Here is a 14,436-nt window from a genome sequence, read left to right as displayed (position 1 = left end):
CCTAGGCTGCCGTCATGCCCTGCCTATTGAGTCCTGCCTGTCACAGACACACACTATCACACTTGGTGAGTACCCATTGCATATAGCACAACTAGAATAAAGAATCCAGAGAGAAAGGTTTCTAGTAGTTCAAAAGAAAGAAGATAATGGCTTAGATGCAGGCAGTCAGAAGGCAGGTGGGAAGCAGCAGTTGGATTCTGGGCATTTTTAAGAGGCAGTGAACTGGGCCTGGAGAGATGGCTCAGTGGTTAGGAATGCTTGCCTCTCTTCTGAGAGTACCCAGATTCAATTCCTAGCAACCACGTGGCAGCTCACAACTGTCTGTAACTCCAGTCGCATAGGGTCTGATACCCTCTCTGGCCTCTAATTACATAAAATCAGTAATAATAAATTAAAATGTCATTAACTAATGGCTTTTCTTATGGACTGAACGTAAGAAGACATGAAAGGGAATTGAGGCTGATGGCGGGGAAGCCTGGAGAGGCCTGCGGGGAGGGAGGGACAACAGGAGTTCGGCCTTGGACATACGGAGATGGCCACGTCTGTTACTTACACCAAGGATATGTGGCACAGATGGCTGGATGCGTGAGCCTGGGGTCTGGGATGGGGCCAGCAGGGTAGGTCTGGTAGCATCACAGGCTTATACACAGGCTTACAACTGGACGAGGCTATCAGTGAGGTTCAGACAGAATAGTGAAGGCCAAAGACCTGTGTGGGAACCCTGTAAAATCAAGAGGCCAGAGGAAAGAGAAGCAGGAGGGTGGCCAAGAAAACTTGGGAGCAAGAGAATTCTAGAAGCCATTTGGATGAAGGGCTTCCAGGGGCAGGAGTGATGGGTGGGGTCTGATGTTGCTCTGGGAGGTGAGAACAGGTTGAGAACTATTGCTTGCAGACACTGGTACCCAAGGCAGGAGCAGCACTTGGCACCTGACCTCCTAGAGGCCTGGTCTGATTGTCTAGGGCTCCTTCATTAAGAATCTTGCCTTCTCAATTAGATTGTGAACTTTGTAACACCAGGACCGGTGAGTCAGCCTGTTTCCAGAGCACCCGGACCTTGGCAGCTGTGGGGCCTTCTCGAGCCTGATGTAGGTTCTGTGGTGGCTTGCCAGCTTGCTCTGTCACCCGGGCAATGGCTGCAGCAATTATTCTCATGCTTGCCTACCTTGGACACAGCATTTCAGCTCCTTTGGGTCTGTGACGCTCTTCCTGCTTTCCCGGATCACAGCCCGGTTCTTCTTGGTTTCTCCCCAGAGATTGGTGCCTCCGTACATGCTGGGAATGTTAAGAATGGCAATGCCTTCCAGGAAGATATTGCTCAGGTCCACCTCAACTCCATCACACTGCAAAGCAGAGAGAAAGCAGATCATGGTGGGGGGGGGCACGCATGGTAAGGGTGTGCAGGTCCTAAGCCACCTAATCACTGTCGGACAGAAACTAAACATCTGACAGCTTCTCAGACTCAAGGCTTTGGCCACCGTGGTGAGGGAGCCATCCAGTGTGGATTTCCAAAGGGCTAGAAATACTTATGGATGTAATTTAGACAAGGTGGTCACTAAACTGTCCTTTTGTTTGTCCTTACACCCCCCTCCCCAGATGGACCCTTGCTAATCACCATGAAGATCTGTGTTGTCTCTGGTCCAGAAACCAGTGTTAGGTAGATTCTCAACAAATGACAATTTTTATTCCTTTATTTTATCCCCTCTCTCCGCCTGGTAGGAAGTGCAAGACTTTCAGGTTTGGGAGGCCTTCCAATCTGCCCGTCTCTCAGAGCTGTGCTAAGTGTCGCTCTGGCACTTGTGCTTGCTGATTTAGCTGAGTTTCTTTATCTGCTCTCTACCACCCCCTCCCCCAGGAGGCCTGAGAGACTGGAAGGCTTCACCTAGCTGTAAAGCTATTCCATTTTGGCACGAGGCTTACCAACACAGCAAAAAAAAAAAAAAAAAAAAAAAAAAAAAATTGCACTAGCTTTGATCCTTGTCTCTCAGGATTATTGGTGATTTATTTCATGTACAGAAGAACAACAAGACCCAGAGAGATGTGCTTTAGTATCCCGAATGCACGGGCAAACTCCACATTTGCGGAATGTGACTATAAAGTCCATATTTTTTTTTGTTTTTGTTTTTTAAATTTTGCTTCTTTTAAGAAAGGAGGACAATCAGAAGCATACGGTCACCTGGTTAAAAGCATGCAGTCACCTGGGCTATCTACTGCTATGGTCTGAATGCCTCCATCAGATGGAGTAAATGCCATTGTCACAGTATGAAGAGGTAGGGCCTACTTAGGATTAGATGAGGTCTCTAGAACTGGAGCCCCAGATCTCATGAGCCTTGTCAGAGGGGGACAGAAACCATGTGTGCTGCGGTCTGCAGGCTGCAGGCCTCCCAGGAGGAGAAGGCCCCACCACATGCAATTCCTCGACCCTGAACCTGAATTGTGAGGACTAAGTTTTTGTTATTTGCTGCTCGGGAATGACAGAAAATGGCCTAAAATAGCCAGAACTCAAACTTTCAGAGTCTTCACCGGAGGAGGACGAGAGAGTTGGGGCTCCCTCTGTATGATCATGCTGACTCACCCACCGCCTGATTTCTTTGAAGCTCTAATCAGTGTTGTCGCCTCTGACTTGTTTTCCAACCACAGGACGAGAATACAGTGAGCTTCTCTGATAACTGGGAGCTCATTTCTCCACTCGGGAGACGGGAGCCTTTGGACGTCCTCTTTAGTGGGCACACTGTTTGGTACCACCCAGGGCACAGACGGAAGTATACAAATGTCAGGGTAAGCAGTAACGACCTCAGACATAAGGATTTGTCTTTCTCCCCCTCCTCTGGGCTCAGTGTGGCCCCTGCTCTGACCTCCTTTTCAGACTTTCTTTTCTTTTATCTTTTTGGTTTTTCAATACAGTGTTTCTCTGTGTAGTCCTGGCTGTCCTGGAACTCACTCTGTAGACCAGGCTGGCCTCGAACTCAGAAATCTGCCTGCCTCTGCCTCCCAAGTGTTGGGATTAAAGGTGTGCGCCACCACCGCCCAGCCAGACTTTTTATATTTTGATAATTCTGATTTGTACACACCACAATTTATTCCCTGCTTAAATGGTACTGTCCCTGACATCAGAAACATCAGCGCTGACCTGTCTGGTGGGACAGGTGGCAGTCACACCAGTATTTCTTGGAGCTGGAACTCTATCGCATCATCATGCTCATAAAACAAGACATGTACAAAGCACCCATGAAAGTGTCATGTGTTACCTGCCACCATCCTTATCCTTGATGTGTTAAGAGCTTCATCAGCTCTTTTGTTTGAAGTGGCAAAAGTGTCACCTCAGTCACCTTGACCTTCCTCTTAATATGTGTTTCTCTCTCGACCTTATGTAGGATTGAAATATACAGCTTAGATGGAGGACCTTACATTTAGTTATTTAGTTATTTAGTTCTTGGTTCAAGCCTCCTCCAGCCTGTTCCGATCGATATTCTGTGGTCTTAGTCACGGGTTGTCCATCATTTGGGGGTTAAGTCATATAACGGCAAAACCAGGGATCAAGTCTTTCCTTGATCACTTTAACACAGCACAGTAGTAACCTTAGCCTGAGGTGTTTATCAATGCAGTGTGTCTTTAGGACCCCGTTCTTACCAGTGCCTATGGACTTTGGGATGGAATCACAGAGCTCCGAGATGAGACAGACCTAAGAGAACTTGCCCTCGCCTTTCATAAAGGAGACCCTGTGAAGTAAAGCAACTCCCCTGTGGGCATCTGATCTATGAATAGTGGGACAAGATAGAAATGCAGGTCTACAGACCTCAATCCAGTGTTCTTCCTGATGAAACAGAAGAGTCTGCTAAGTGCCACGTCAGACTTTCCCTGACAACCTTTACCACCAAAGTAATAAAAGAAATAAAAGATTGTATCTTTAGTCAACTATATTACCTATGCATAGATGCCAATCATCAACTCTAGCTTCCAGGGATTAGACAGAAGAACCTCAATATGTAGTTTTCATGGTATACCCATTTATCTTTGGGACACTGGGTGATATTTATCTCCTTGCCTCTCATTGGATAGAATCTCCTATATTCTAGATTTATCAAAGTAACTTCTGAATGATACTAAAATCTTCCAACAACCTGGGCTCAAATAGGCATGAATTTTCCAAGGCTTGTAAGTTGTCCGTGTTCCTCCTTAGACATGGTGGCGACTTTAGCATCTGTTTCCCCATTTTTAATTTGGGGCCTGTTCCAGTTTGTTTTTTGTTGTTGTGGTGAACACTGACCAAAACCAAGGCAAGGAGGGAAGGGTGTGACTTGGCTTACACATCCTGGGTCACAGTCTATCACAGAAGGAAGTCAGGGCAGGAACTCAAGTCAGGAACCTGGAAGTAGGAACTGAATCAGAGGCCATAGAGGGGTGCTGCTTGCTTCCTATAGCTGTTCAGCCTGTCTTCTTATACAGCTCAGACCATCCACACAGGGGTGATATCACCCACAAAGTGCTGGGTCCTCCTACATCAACCATCAGCCCAGACCATTCCCCACAGGCATGGGAGAGCCCTACTGAACTAAACCTTCCAGGTTTCCTTTTGTACTTTTTTCTTGTTTTGCTTCAAACATCATGTAACGGTCTCCTCGGCGGTAGCCTTCCCAGAGTCAGGCTTAAAGGCCTGAGGTGTGCTTTGTGCAGTTACTCCTGGATGTGGCTACATGCTGCCTTTGTGTAAGTGAACAGTCCCCTTAACGCCTGGGCTCATCCTGGACTCCATGTTGCTGTCACAGAAATTTTGAAACAAGAACCCCTTTCCTTCTCAACATATTTCATGATCGGTTAGGAGTTTATCTCAGAATGCTTCCTACCAGCCCATACTTCTTATGCAACTACTAATTAGAAATTTAGGCTCTGGGTCACTGTGCCAAAAATTTTCTGCACAAAATGAGTTTTCCTCTGCTCTGAGCCTGGATTTGTCTCCTGTCCTTATCTCTTCTTAGATCCTGATGGCTACTTCCCTTCCTGGTTGGAGTAATTTCCATAACACCTCAATTTATTCATTGTTGATTGAAATGTCTTTCTTTCTTTCTGAAAAATAACGATAGTCACAATCTACCCCTGGCCAGACTTCCTTGGGCACCAAACTGTCTTTGTCTGCCTTGTCTCTGAGGAGCCTGGTGCTGAGGGAGACACCATTGCTACCCCAGTGGGTGGTAAGGGCCCCGGCTCAAGGTCACAGAACATGGCTTTGCACAGATGCAGACACAGGTTGCCAAAGCAGGCCCTGGATACCAGATTCCACTCCAGAGATGAGTCTGAGAAGCTGAGGCAGGGTTTGCAGCAAAACTCAGCTTGCAGCTGTTGTTTGAATAATTGAATCTTCCACTGCCATTCTGTCTTATAAGGGCTTAGACATTAGTGTTATTAAATCCTGTCTCTAGTCCAGATTTGTTTTAAAAACAACCACCCACAAAACCAAAGAAATGTGCCACCAGCACTCTCCCTGACAAACTGTATTTCACACAGTCGCCTTTCTTTTCTTGCTTGCAGTTTTAAGTGTCCTCTGTCTTCTGTAGCCATAACTGTTGCTTCCTCCCTAGAAAACAGTTCTCCTGTCTGCTCTTGATAGACTGTCTTCTCTCTATCCGTCCATCCGGTGTAAACTAGGGCAAATAGGAGGGAGGACCCTGAGGTCCTAGAAAAGGACACTCTGTGAGACTGCTGTGTGATTCTAGGCTGGTTCTTAATCTCTCTGTGCTTTAAGTAGTCAGAAGATGGGGGTGCGGTGACCAAATTTTGGTCAGAGGCAAAGGCAATTCCTAACTCCTGCATGATTTGAGTCCTCCATTTCCTGGGCCAGGAAGAACCCCTCCCCCCAGGTCATGACCCTCCCCCCCCCCCCCCCCCCCAGATGTAAGGCTTGCTGTACTGAGTCTCTTCGAAAAGTGGAGCTGGGAATGGAGCTCTGTAGGCCGAACTGGAACACTGGCAAAGGTCTGCTCCCGAGCTAAATCCTCCAAGTGTTCCATGACGTCATCGCCCCCCCCCCTTCCGGGTGGCTCCAGGGAGAACCTGGAGCCCTGGGCTAGGCTGGGGCTGGCAGGGGGGCGGGGTGGCAGGTTGCTCTGCACTCACCCAGGCGTTTACAGCCAGGCATGGGGCTCAGAGCCGGAGCCTATGGGGCGCAAGCACTCCAGATTGTCCTTCCCTTTGTGGGTGTCGCTACCAGGTGCGGGTGCGGACAGGGGCCACCGAAGCCCGCCCAGCTCCCTCCCCTGGGCGCATCCAGTTGTTGGCTGCAGTCCATGGCTGCCCCAGCACCTAGAGTTCTGGCTTCTTCAGAGAGGGGATAGGTTTTTGGCTGGAGAATCGATGTGTAGGTGACTAGAGGGTTAAGAGGCCACAGGCCTCTATAAACAAATGCTGAGCGCCCGTGTTCACCTCCTCCTCAGCTGGATGCTTTGGATTTCTGCATTTGTAGGCCAAACCTAGACTCTCCCAGCTCTCTGTCTTCACGGAAGGGGTCGACGGCGTTAGAGGGGAGGGAGGCAGAGCATCATGAACCTTGCAGCAGGCCCTCCCCTCTGACCTGAAAAGATGGGGAGGGGAGGCCTCCGGATTACAGCTCTACTGGCCCTTTTCTGCAGGTCCTCCGGGAAGGAGAGTCTATTTATTTGACGACCTGTTTCAGTTTTTAGACTGCGTTATCCCTAACCTGGATTCTCCACACCACCCGCAGACAGATTTTTCTCTGGATTGGAGGAAGTTTGTTTTGTATCAAAGCTCCACCCACTACTAGGCTGGATTGTTTTAAGAGAGAGGAGGTGGAGCTCACTGCTTCAGGCTCTTGAACTGTCATTGCATTATTCTGAGGTGCCCCTCCCCTCCCCTCCTTTTAATCTTTTTTAATAGTTATTTCTAAAAGTACAGAAAAGTAGAAAAATGAAAGACCCGGCACAACAGTTACATCTGGCAACCGAACTTGTTCAAGGGTCCCCTCAAGGGTCCCCACATACTGTACTGCAGCAAACCTAGATTTTTTTCCCTCTCATATGTAAATGGTATTTATTTTTAAACAATAAAGGCTTACAAATTAAATCCATCATCGCCACCCTCCAATGGCAACTGTAATTCCTTAACTTTCTTAACAGCCCCCTCCCCACTTTTAATTACTGGTTATCTGAAAGCATTACCATGTTTTGTTGATGCATCTCTTGGGTTTCTTTTGAACTATAAATTTCTTGAACTTTTTCTTTTTTGAAGACAGAGTCTGAGGATGATTTCCCCAGTGAGTGATGAAATTCAGGGAGTAGCTCTCCTGCTGAGGGGGAAATATCGGGCTGTATCCATAGGAGAGGTCTTTCAATTATAGTGTAGATGGAGGTGGACCACATCCTGACCTTTGACTGGCTCTGGCTGGGGTAGGTGGCCTCCATTGATGCCTGGACTTCAAGTCAGAGCTTCAGACCAAGCCTGAAGGGCAGGTGTTTGGGAACTGATGTGAGCTGGGCAACCTTCCCCTTCTTGCCTCTTTTTTAAGGAAACAGGACACCAGCAAGCATCAGGCAAAGAGAGAGTTCCATCAAACCTTGCTTAGTAGTTTCAAGTCTTATAGAACCCAGGAGAAGACAGGGAGGGGCAGGCAGGGTTGAAATTGGCTTGGTAGCCTAGATTGTATGTTAGGGTTCTGGGGAAGGCTGGCCCTGTCTGGTCTGACCCCTTTGGTTTGGAAAGAAGATAGCAGCTAAGGTTGATGACTAGTTGGGCCCTAGTAACTGCCTGTTAGAGAGACTGAATTGCTCTGTGTGGGCACGGAGTTACTTTTGTTTCTGCCACATGTAGTCCAAACTGCCTCTTTGATGCCTGATAAATCCCAAGCTGCCAGAGATGCAGCAGCTCCTCAAAACTGTCCCTAGCAGGCTAGCAGGTAAACAGAGCTCCCCTTCTCTGCACTTCATTGGTTCGATTCCCCCTTGGATGTGGTGTATATTCTACCACACGTCCCCCAGGAGCCATGAAGCTCAGTAGAAGGTAAGGGGAGTGTTCCACACAGCTCTGTGTTCTCCACAGAATCAGGCATGCCTAAGCCATACTGGGTGATCAATGTAACTACTTGTGAATTGAAACCAAAACACTTGTGGAGAAATCCCTAAAATGGAAAGCAAGCTGTTTCACAAAGAACACCAACAAAAAATCTCCACCCCAGATGAATCTGCCCAACCTCTCTACATGAGTGCAGTGATGGATGACCAGGTAAAGTGGACTCAAAAGTCCAGGGAAGGGAGAGATGTGAATGCTAAGCAGGAGGTAATCCTCTGACTATGGCTGAAGTCTCACATCTCACACTCCAACAGGAGAGGCATGGGAGGCTCCTTCAAAGAGACAGAGAAGACAGAGGCATTCATTCAATCATTCATCAAAAACAAGCCAAGACTTGCTCTCTGCTAGATGCAGGGATGGGAGTGAACCAAGACAGGACCCAGCCCCCAGATGCTTTCTCAGCGCGGAGACAGGTGCTGCTAACTGTTTACCAGCCAGGTCTCCAGAAAAACAAAAACCCGAAGAGCTATTCTAAGGCATAAACACACCAGCTTACAGCCAGTCGCAAGATACAGTGGCATCAGCAGAGAGGAGAGCTGGGAAGAGATGGTCTGGCCAGCAGGCGACAAGACCAAAAAGGAAGCCCGGACCTTTCTATCTGCAGAATTAGAGAATATTCTGTGAGTGTAAGTGAGGTAGCCCAGGGAAATCACTATGTTTGTTTTCCCTGGAGAGGAACAAGAGTGAATGCTTCCAGAGTTAATGTCTGATATGCATCTCCTGGGAAGAAACCGCACTACATTGAGTGGAGAGAGCAGTCTTGGGAAGGCAGTCTGTCTCCATACAAGGATGGGCCTGGCATGTAGGTAAACGGTACAGGCAATGGCTTGCCCTGTGTTCCTCTAGAGAGGCTATTGGATATGATTTTAGGAGCTGTTGTCTGTAGAGGGCAGTAAGGTAATAGCATCATTTTCAGCAACTTATGAAACAGGCTCATCATATATTTTAAATCTAATCCTTTTTGGCTCTGCAGTGCCAGTGTTCATATGCACGTTATTGCAGATGAGAAATCACTGACTTGGTGAAGTTAAGGAGGGTCTTTCTTTCCCAATCTTCTGCTTAGTGCTTATCTTCCCTCAGCTTCCCGGTCTTCTGTAGGAGAGGCAAGGGACAAGATCAAGAAGCCAGACCAATGTAAAGAGCATGTATTTCAGATCTGTTAGTGCTGTGCTTGGTTACCTAGGAGGCATGAGTAGTCAGGAGGGGCTGAAGAGATAGTGCTGTGCTTAAGAGCACTTGATGTTCTTACAGAGGACCTGGGTTGGGTTCCCTGCACGCACAACTGTCTGTAACTTCAGTTCCCAGGAAATGACACCCTCTTCTGGCCTCCAGGAGTACTGCACACATATGGTACACATACAAACATGTAGGCAAAAAAAACTGACACACGTAAAATAAACAAATCTTTTTAAAACATTAGTCAGGAGAGTTATGTATGGATCTATAAGTAGAGGTATATAGAAACTAGAAATGTATAGATCATTGTAAATTAATGTTATATGTTGTAATGTGATACTATGTAAAAGATACATCATTAGCCCTATGAAAGTTAGTCCAATGGAGGAGTGAGGAGGATGATAAGATACTGTATATTTATTTTATTCCAACTGGTGCCAACTAGGGATCTAATAGCAGGGAACAGGACACAGCTCTTGTTCAGTGTCAGGAAGAACGCCTTGAAAGCCCAGGCTTTCTAGCCGTGATCAGGCTTCTTGGGGGCTTCCTACCCTTCCAATAATCAAGAGGAAGAAAGAGCCTAGCTTATTAGAATGTGCCACAATGACTCCTTTGTCGAGTGTGTAAGTTTAAGCAAAATGCCTTCCAGTTAGAGATTCGAAATTCAGAATTTACTCTGGCAGGCTATTGCGTGCTGTTTTGAAAAGTGTTGTCCTGATCTCTGTTTCTGCCCAGCCTTGACACCCCAGCTGTGTGCCCCACATTCTGTGACAGTTAGCTGTGGTGGGCTAGCTAGGAAAGTGAGCTGCCATCTGTGACAGGAATGACGGTGTTCTGGTGAATTTGTGTGGGCTCAAGGAATGTGGCATTGAAGCCATACACACACAACCTGCTCAAGAACATCCCATGGGCAGAAAATGTTTGCTTCCTCTTTAGCCTTACTCTGTTGCTCTGCCAGGAGGGCACAATGGTGCCTTTGACGGGGGCAGCTGGAAGGGGATTTTGGCAGAGAGGCTGGAAGTGGAGTGTTGCAGCTGGGGTGGGGGCGGGGCTCAAGTTCATATCCAGGAGTGAGCCTGCACTGGGTGCCAGTTTCCAAAACAAAACTGCTGCTTCTCAGAGCTCATGGTGGCGGGTGGCTTCAGATTTGGACAGAGGGATAAGCCATTTCCTCTCCATAGCTCCACCTCCCGAAGCTTAGAAAAACTTTGGTGCTGTAGGGCTTTCTTGCTCTGGCTGCAGATGTAGCAGGCAAAGCTTCTGGCTCTCTGGAGAGCTGAGGCCAATGGACTGGATGGGGTTTTCTGAGAGTTCAACCCCATTAAGCGGAACAGGACTGGTAGCCTTAGAACCTGGCAGGGCTCCAGGGCAGGTAGGCCTGGGCAAGGAGCAGGGCTCAGGGTGGAGGCCTTCTTCTGCCTTGCAGGATCACTGTCCTCCATCCTCACTGCCGTCCTGGCCCTGCCCACTCACTGTTTTAACTCAGTTCGGTGGGAAAGAAGTGGGAGAGCCTGGCATTTCCTGTCCTGGTTCCCAGTTGTCCAGACCCTCTGGACAGCGCAGAGCGGTGTGTAGGCTATCTTCCCACTCTCGAGTGCCAGGCTATTAGCTCGGCCATCCATTTCCCTCTTCCTGTTACCAACAGAGCAGGTGGCTCCCTTGGATTCTAGCGGCTGCCAACAAAAAAGTGTGACTTCAGGTGGTCGCTGGTAATTTTTATTCGTGTTCATACCGAATATGAGGTTTTCACACATCGATTCAACTTTACTGTCAACAAATCACTACTGAGAAATTAATTCCTCTGGGCTCTTTGACTGCCAGATGAAAAGAAAGTCCTTGCTTCAGAAAGCTCACTGTCCGATGCACACGTCGAGCCCTGAGGGGGCGCCTGTCAACTCCATGTCCATGCATATTAGGTGGGCTGCACGCGTGGTATGCAGAGCTGTCCCTCGGTGGGTACCCTGGCATTGTGGAAGACGTGTGGGGCTGGCTTCACAGACCAAGGTGTGGAACTCACCTGGCCTTAGAGTATTTATTTTAAGGCAGGGTCTCACTGTGTAGCCTTGGCTGGCCTGGAACTTGCTATGTAGATTAGATTGACCTCCAACTCACAGTGATCCATTTACCTTCCTCTGCTAGGATTTAAAGGCCCGGACCACTGTGCATTTAATGGTGAATAAACTATATATATATTTTTCATGAGAATTTATGAAAATAACGAAAATAATACAAAACTGTATGGGGTACAGAGTTGTTCTGAGGGTTAAATAAGACATTCCATGGAAATGCTAGGATTGTGGGTTGTAATTGATTTGAGGTGTTTGTGTATAAGGACATTTAGTCAATCCTGTGTCAGTGTCTCTACCCCTCATTAAAGAGTCAATTTTTTTTTTTCCTTTTATAACCTCGCTGGCCTTAGAAATACAGATTTCTCTTCTGCAGCCCATAAGTCATATTTGTTTATTATATTCTTTGTTTGACAGTCAAGCTGTAAAGGGGAATAAAAAGGATAAGAATATTTTTCTTCCCTGAAGTGACTGGATTGTGGAGTGTGGTAAGAAAGAGCACAAAATCTTCAGTATCCTGGAATTCCTAAGGAAGCTAATATATTGCTTTCTTACCTTAAAAGACACATTGCTTGGGGGAAGTTACTCTTTTACCAAGGGACTTTGGCAGCCATAAAACTAAGCTCTCTGAGGGCAGAGGTTATCTGACAGAGTCTTCCAGAAATTTGCTGGGGACAGCGCTTTAACTGTCAGTGATGGGAGCCCTACCCTGGTCCTCTGTGACTTTCTGGGGCCAACCTATCAGACACACTGCATACCACCCAGCTGTTTTTTGAGGAAACATAGGCAAGAGGCTTAATCTTTAAAAGTCATTCCCAAGTCCTTGGAAGACACAAAGTACGGTATTGTCAGGAATCTGAAGACAAAGGAAAATCAAAGCAATTCACAAAAAACAAAGGCAACAGAAGAGGACAGAAAAGTAAAAGCATATAGACAGACAGGCTTGACCAAACTACAGGGTGCACACCAGCAGGAAATAAAAGAAGAGGGTCACTTGAGGGAGAGGAGAAGTTGCATCAGATCTGAGAGCAAACAATGGGATTTCACAAGGAGAATTAGCAAAAAACAGTTTGTCCTGAGTCAGCGGAACAACGCTGAGTCCATGAGACTTGTGGTCAGCGCGCTGGGAAAAGGTAGGAAGGCATCATGGTGCCATGTTTGAAGACGAAGTTTAAACAAGGCCACAGAATAAATCACAGGTCCTCCAGAAGCTTCACAGCATCATGGACTAAAAGAGGCCAGGAACCCTGGCACTGTTGGCACCTGCTTGATGTGGTGGCTGCTCACTGTTCTCTGTTTTCATCTTCTTTGTTCTTTCTTTTTTGCTTCTCGGTATTTTCTGATGCACTTCTCATTTTGACATTTGAAATCAGGAAAGAGTAGCACACATTTTAGGAGAAAGCAGTTAAGAAACCAAGGAAGGTTCTACTGGATCACTGGGACCTGGTGGAGAGGCTAAGAAAGAAAACCCAAAGTGGCCAGAGCTGCCCTAAAGAGGCTAAGAGGCAGCGTTGTGGCTGTTGTGGCTGTTGTGGCTGTTGTGGCTGTTGTGGCTGTTGTGGCTGTTGTGGCTGTTGTGGCAGTTGTGGCTGTTGTGGCTGTTGTGGCTGTGCAGGACACGAAGGGGTGGGGGCGGGACAGCGGATTGGCTTGATTGAGGAAGGCAACTCACCAGGAGACTCTCACCCCAAGATGCCCTAGCTCTATCTGTAGCAGTTTTCTCACTTCCTTCTCCCATGATGATGCAGCCATTTAATCTACTCTGGTTGGCTGGGCAGGGGAGCCCTTCCCACTTATTTGCTCCATGCTCTGAAAGGTTAATGAAGTTCACACCATCCCAGAAGTAACCAGAGTTTCAAGATTTCTTCCCTTCCAAATTAAAGCGGTGTGCAAAACAGCCGGGTGGGGTGGGCAAGATCAGATAATGGCCAGCTAGTCCCCAGGAGCTGTGGTTTTCTTTTTCCTTTTCTTTTCTTTCTACACTGGATGATCTGGATGATTGAATTGATCAAGCTAATTAACCTGTGAAGTCCTTGAATATGAAGTCTTTTGAAAACGGCATTGGTGAGATTGTCAAGGTGAGTCTGGGAGTAAAGGCATTTACTATCGTTGTGTAACAGTTTCCTCTGAGATTGAAACTTTCTACCCCATGGAGAAGCTCTATAAATAGGCAGCTAAACAACTCAAAATAGCTCCAGGAAGTTCCTGAAACTGACCAGATTGTCTAGGACCCTCTTTGCCAGACTGGCAGAGCCAAAGTTGCAAAGATTCTTGAGACCAGACCAGCTGCCTAGAAGGGATTTAAACCAACTGTGGCACTTGGAAAGCACATGCTCCAACCTGTTGAGGCCCCTGGAGGCTGTGCAGTACGCTCCATGTTTCCAGCTTTGCGAGCTGTCACCCATGCTGGGGTGGGCTTTGGTGACCAAGCTGTCTTTGATTCACTTCTGCTCCTGTAAATAGCCCCTCACCCATGTTCATGTAAGGAACTCCAATAAAACTCACTGGTTCACCAAATTTGTCTTCTGTGCTATCTGTACTGTGGTTACAAGTCTGTTGTGGTTTTCCTATCTGGGATGAATAGACTCCCCAGGAATCTTCCAGTCTCAGCCTTCTGAGTCCTAGGATTACAGACTGACCACCCTGCTTTTTGCTTTTTCTTCTCAAGACGGCATTTCTCTGGGTAGCCCTGGCTGTCAGGGCCTGGTCTTCATGCCTTGTTCTCCCATGATCCGGGATTAAAGGTGTGTAACCCGGATCTCCATGCCCTGTGTTATGAAGCTTCTCTACACACACACACACACACACACACACACACACAAAGATCCCAGCCATCCACTAGGTTGGATGATGTTGCTGCACAAGTCCCTGAAAACTCCCTTTTTTAAATTTTTAGTTGAAAGAGGCCTGAACATTTTAATGGACGTTAAATGTATGTACAAACAAGCTTGTTAAAATGTACAAGTCAGTGGCAGTTAGTGTCTTCACCCACTTTGTTTTTCTAAAGTATTGTTATGATGCCCATCTGGGTCAGTTTCGTTTCCCTGCAGTAAAGGCCCTGCATGGTGGCACCCCATGTGCTTAAGCTTGGACACAGCAAGTTCTTCAGGAGCAGATGGAG

The 14,436-nt window shown here is 47.3% G+C and overlaps 1 protein-coding gene across 2 annotated transcripts in view; it reads right to left on the bottom strand.

The window, feature by feature from the left end:
- The window catches only part of Dgkg (diacylglycerol kinase gamma), a 194,191-nt gene that overhangs the window by 33,566 nt on the left and 146,189 nt on the right, over positions 1-14,436 (bottom strand). For both annotated transcript variants that reach the window (XM_052158095.1, XM_052158094.1), the window contains exon 22: positions 1,163-1,340. In XM_052158095.1, coding sequence (XP_052014055.1) covers positions 1,163-1,340 — 178 coding nt within the window. The remainder of the gene's footprint in view (positions 1-1,162; positions 1,341-14,436) is intronic.

Source organism: Apodemus sylvaticus, chromosome 15 (genome assembly GCF_947179515.1).
Source record: "Apodemus sylvaticus chromosome 15, mApoSyl1.1, whole genome shotgun sequence".
NCBI classification, from domain to species: Eukaryota; Metazoa; Chordata; class Mammalia; order Rodentia; family Muridae; genus Apodemus; species Apodemus sylvaticus.
The sequence above is the reverse complement of the archived record's forward strand: the minus strand, read 5'-3'. Positions and strand labels throughout refer to the sequence as shown.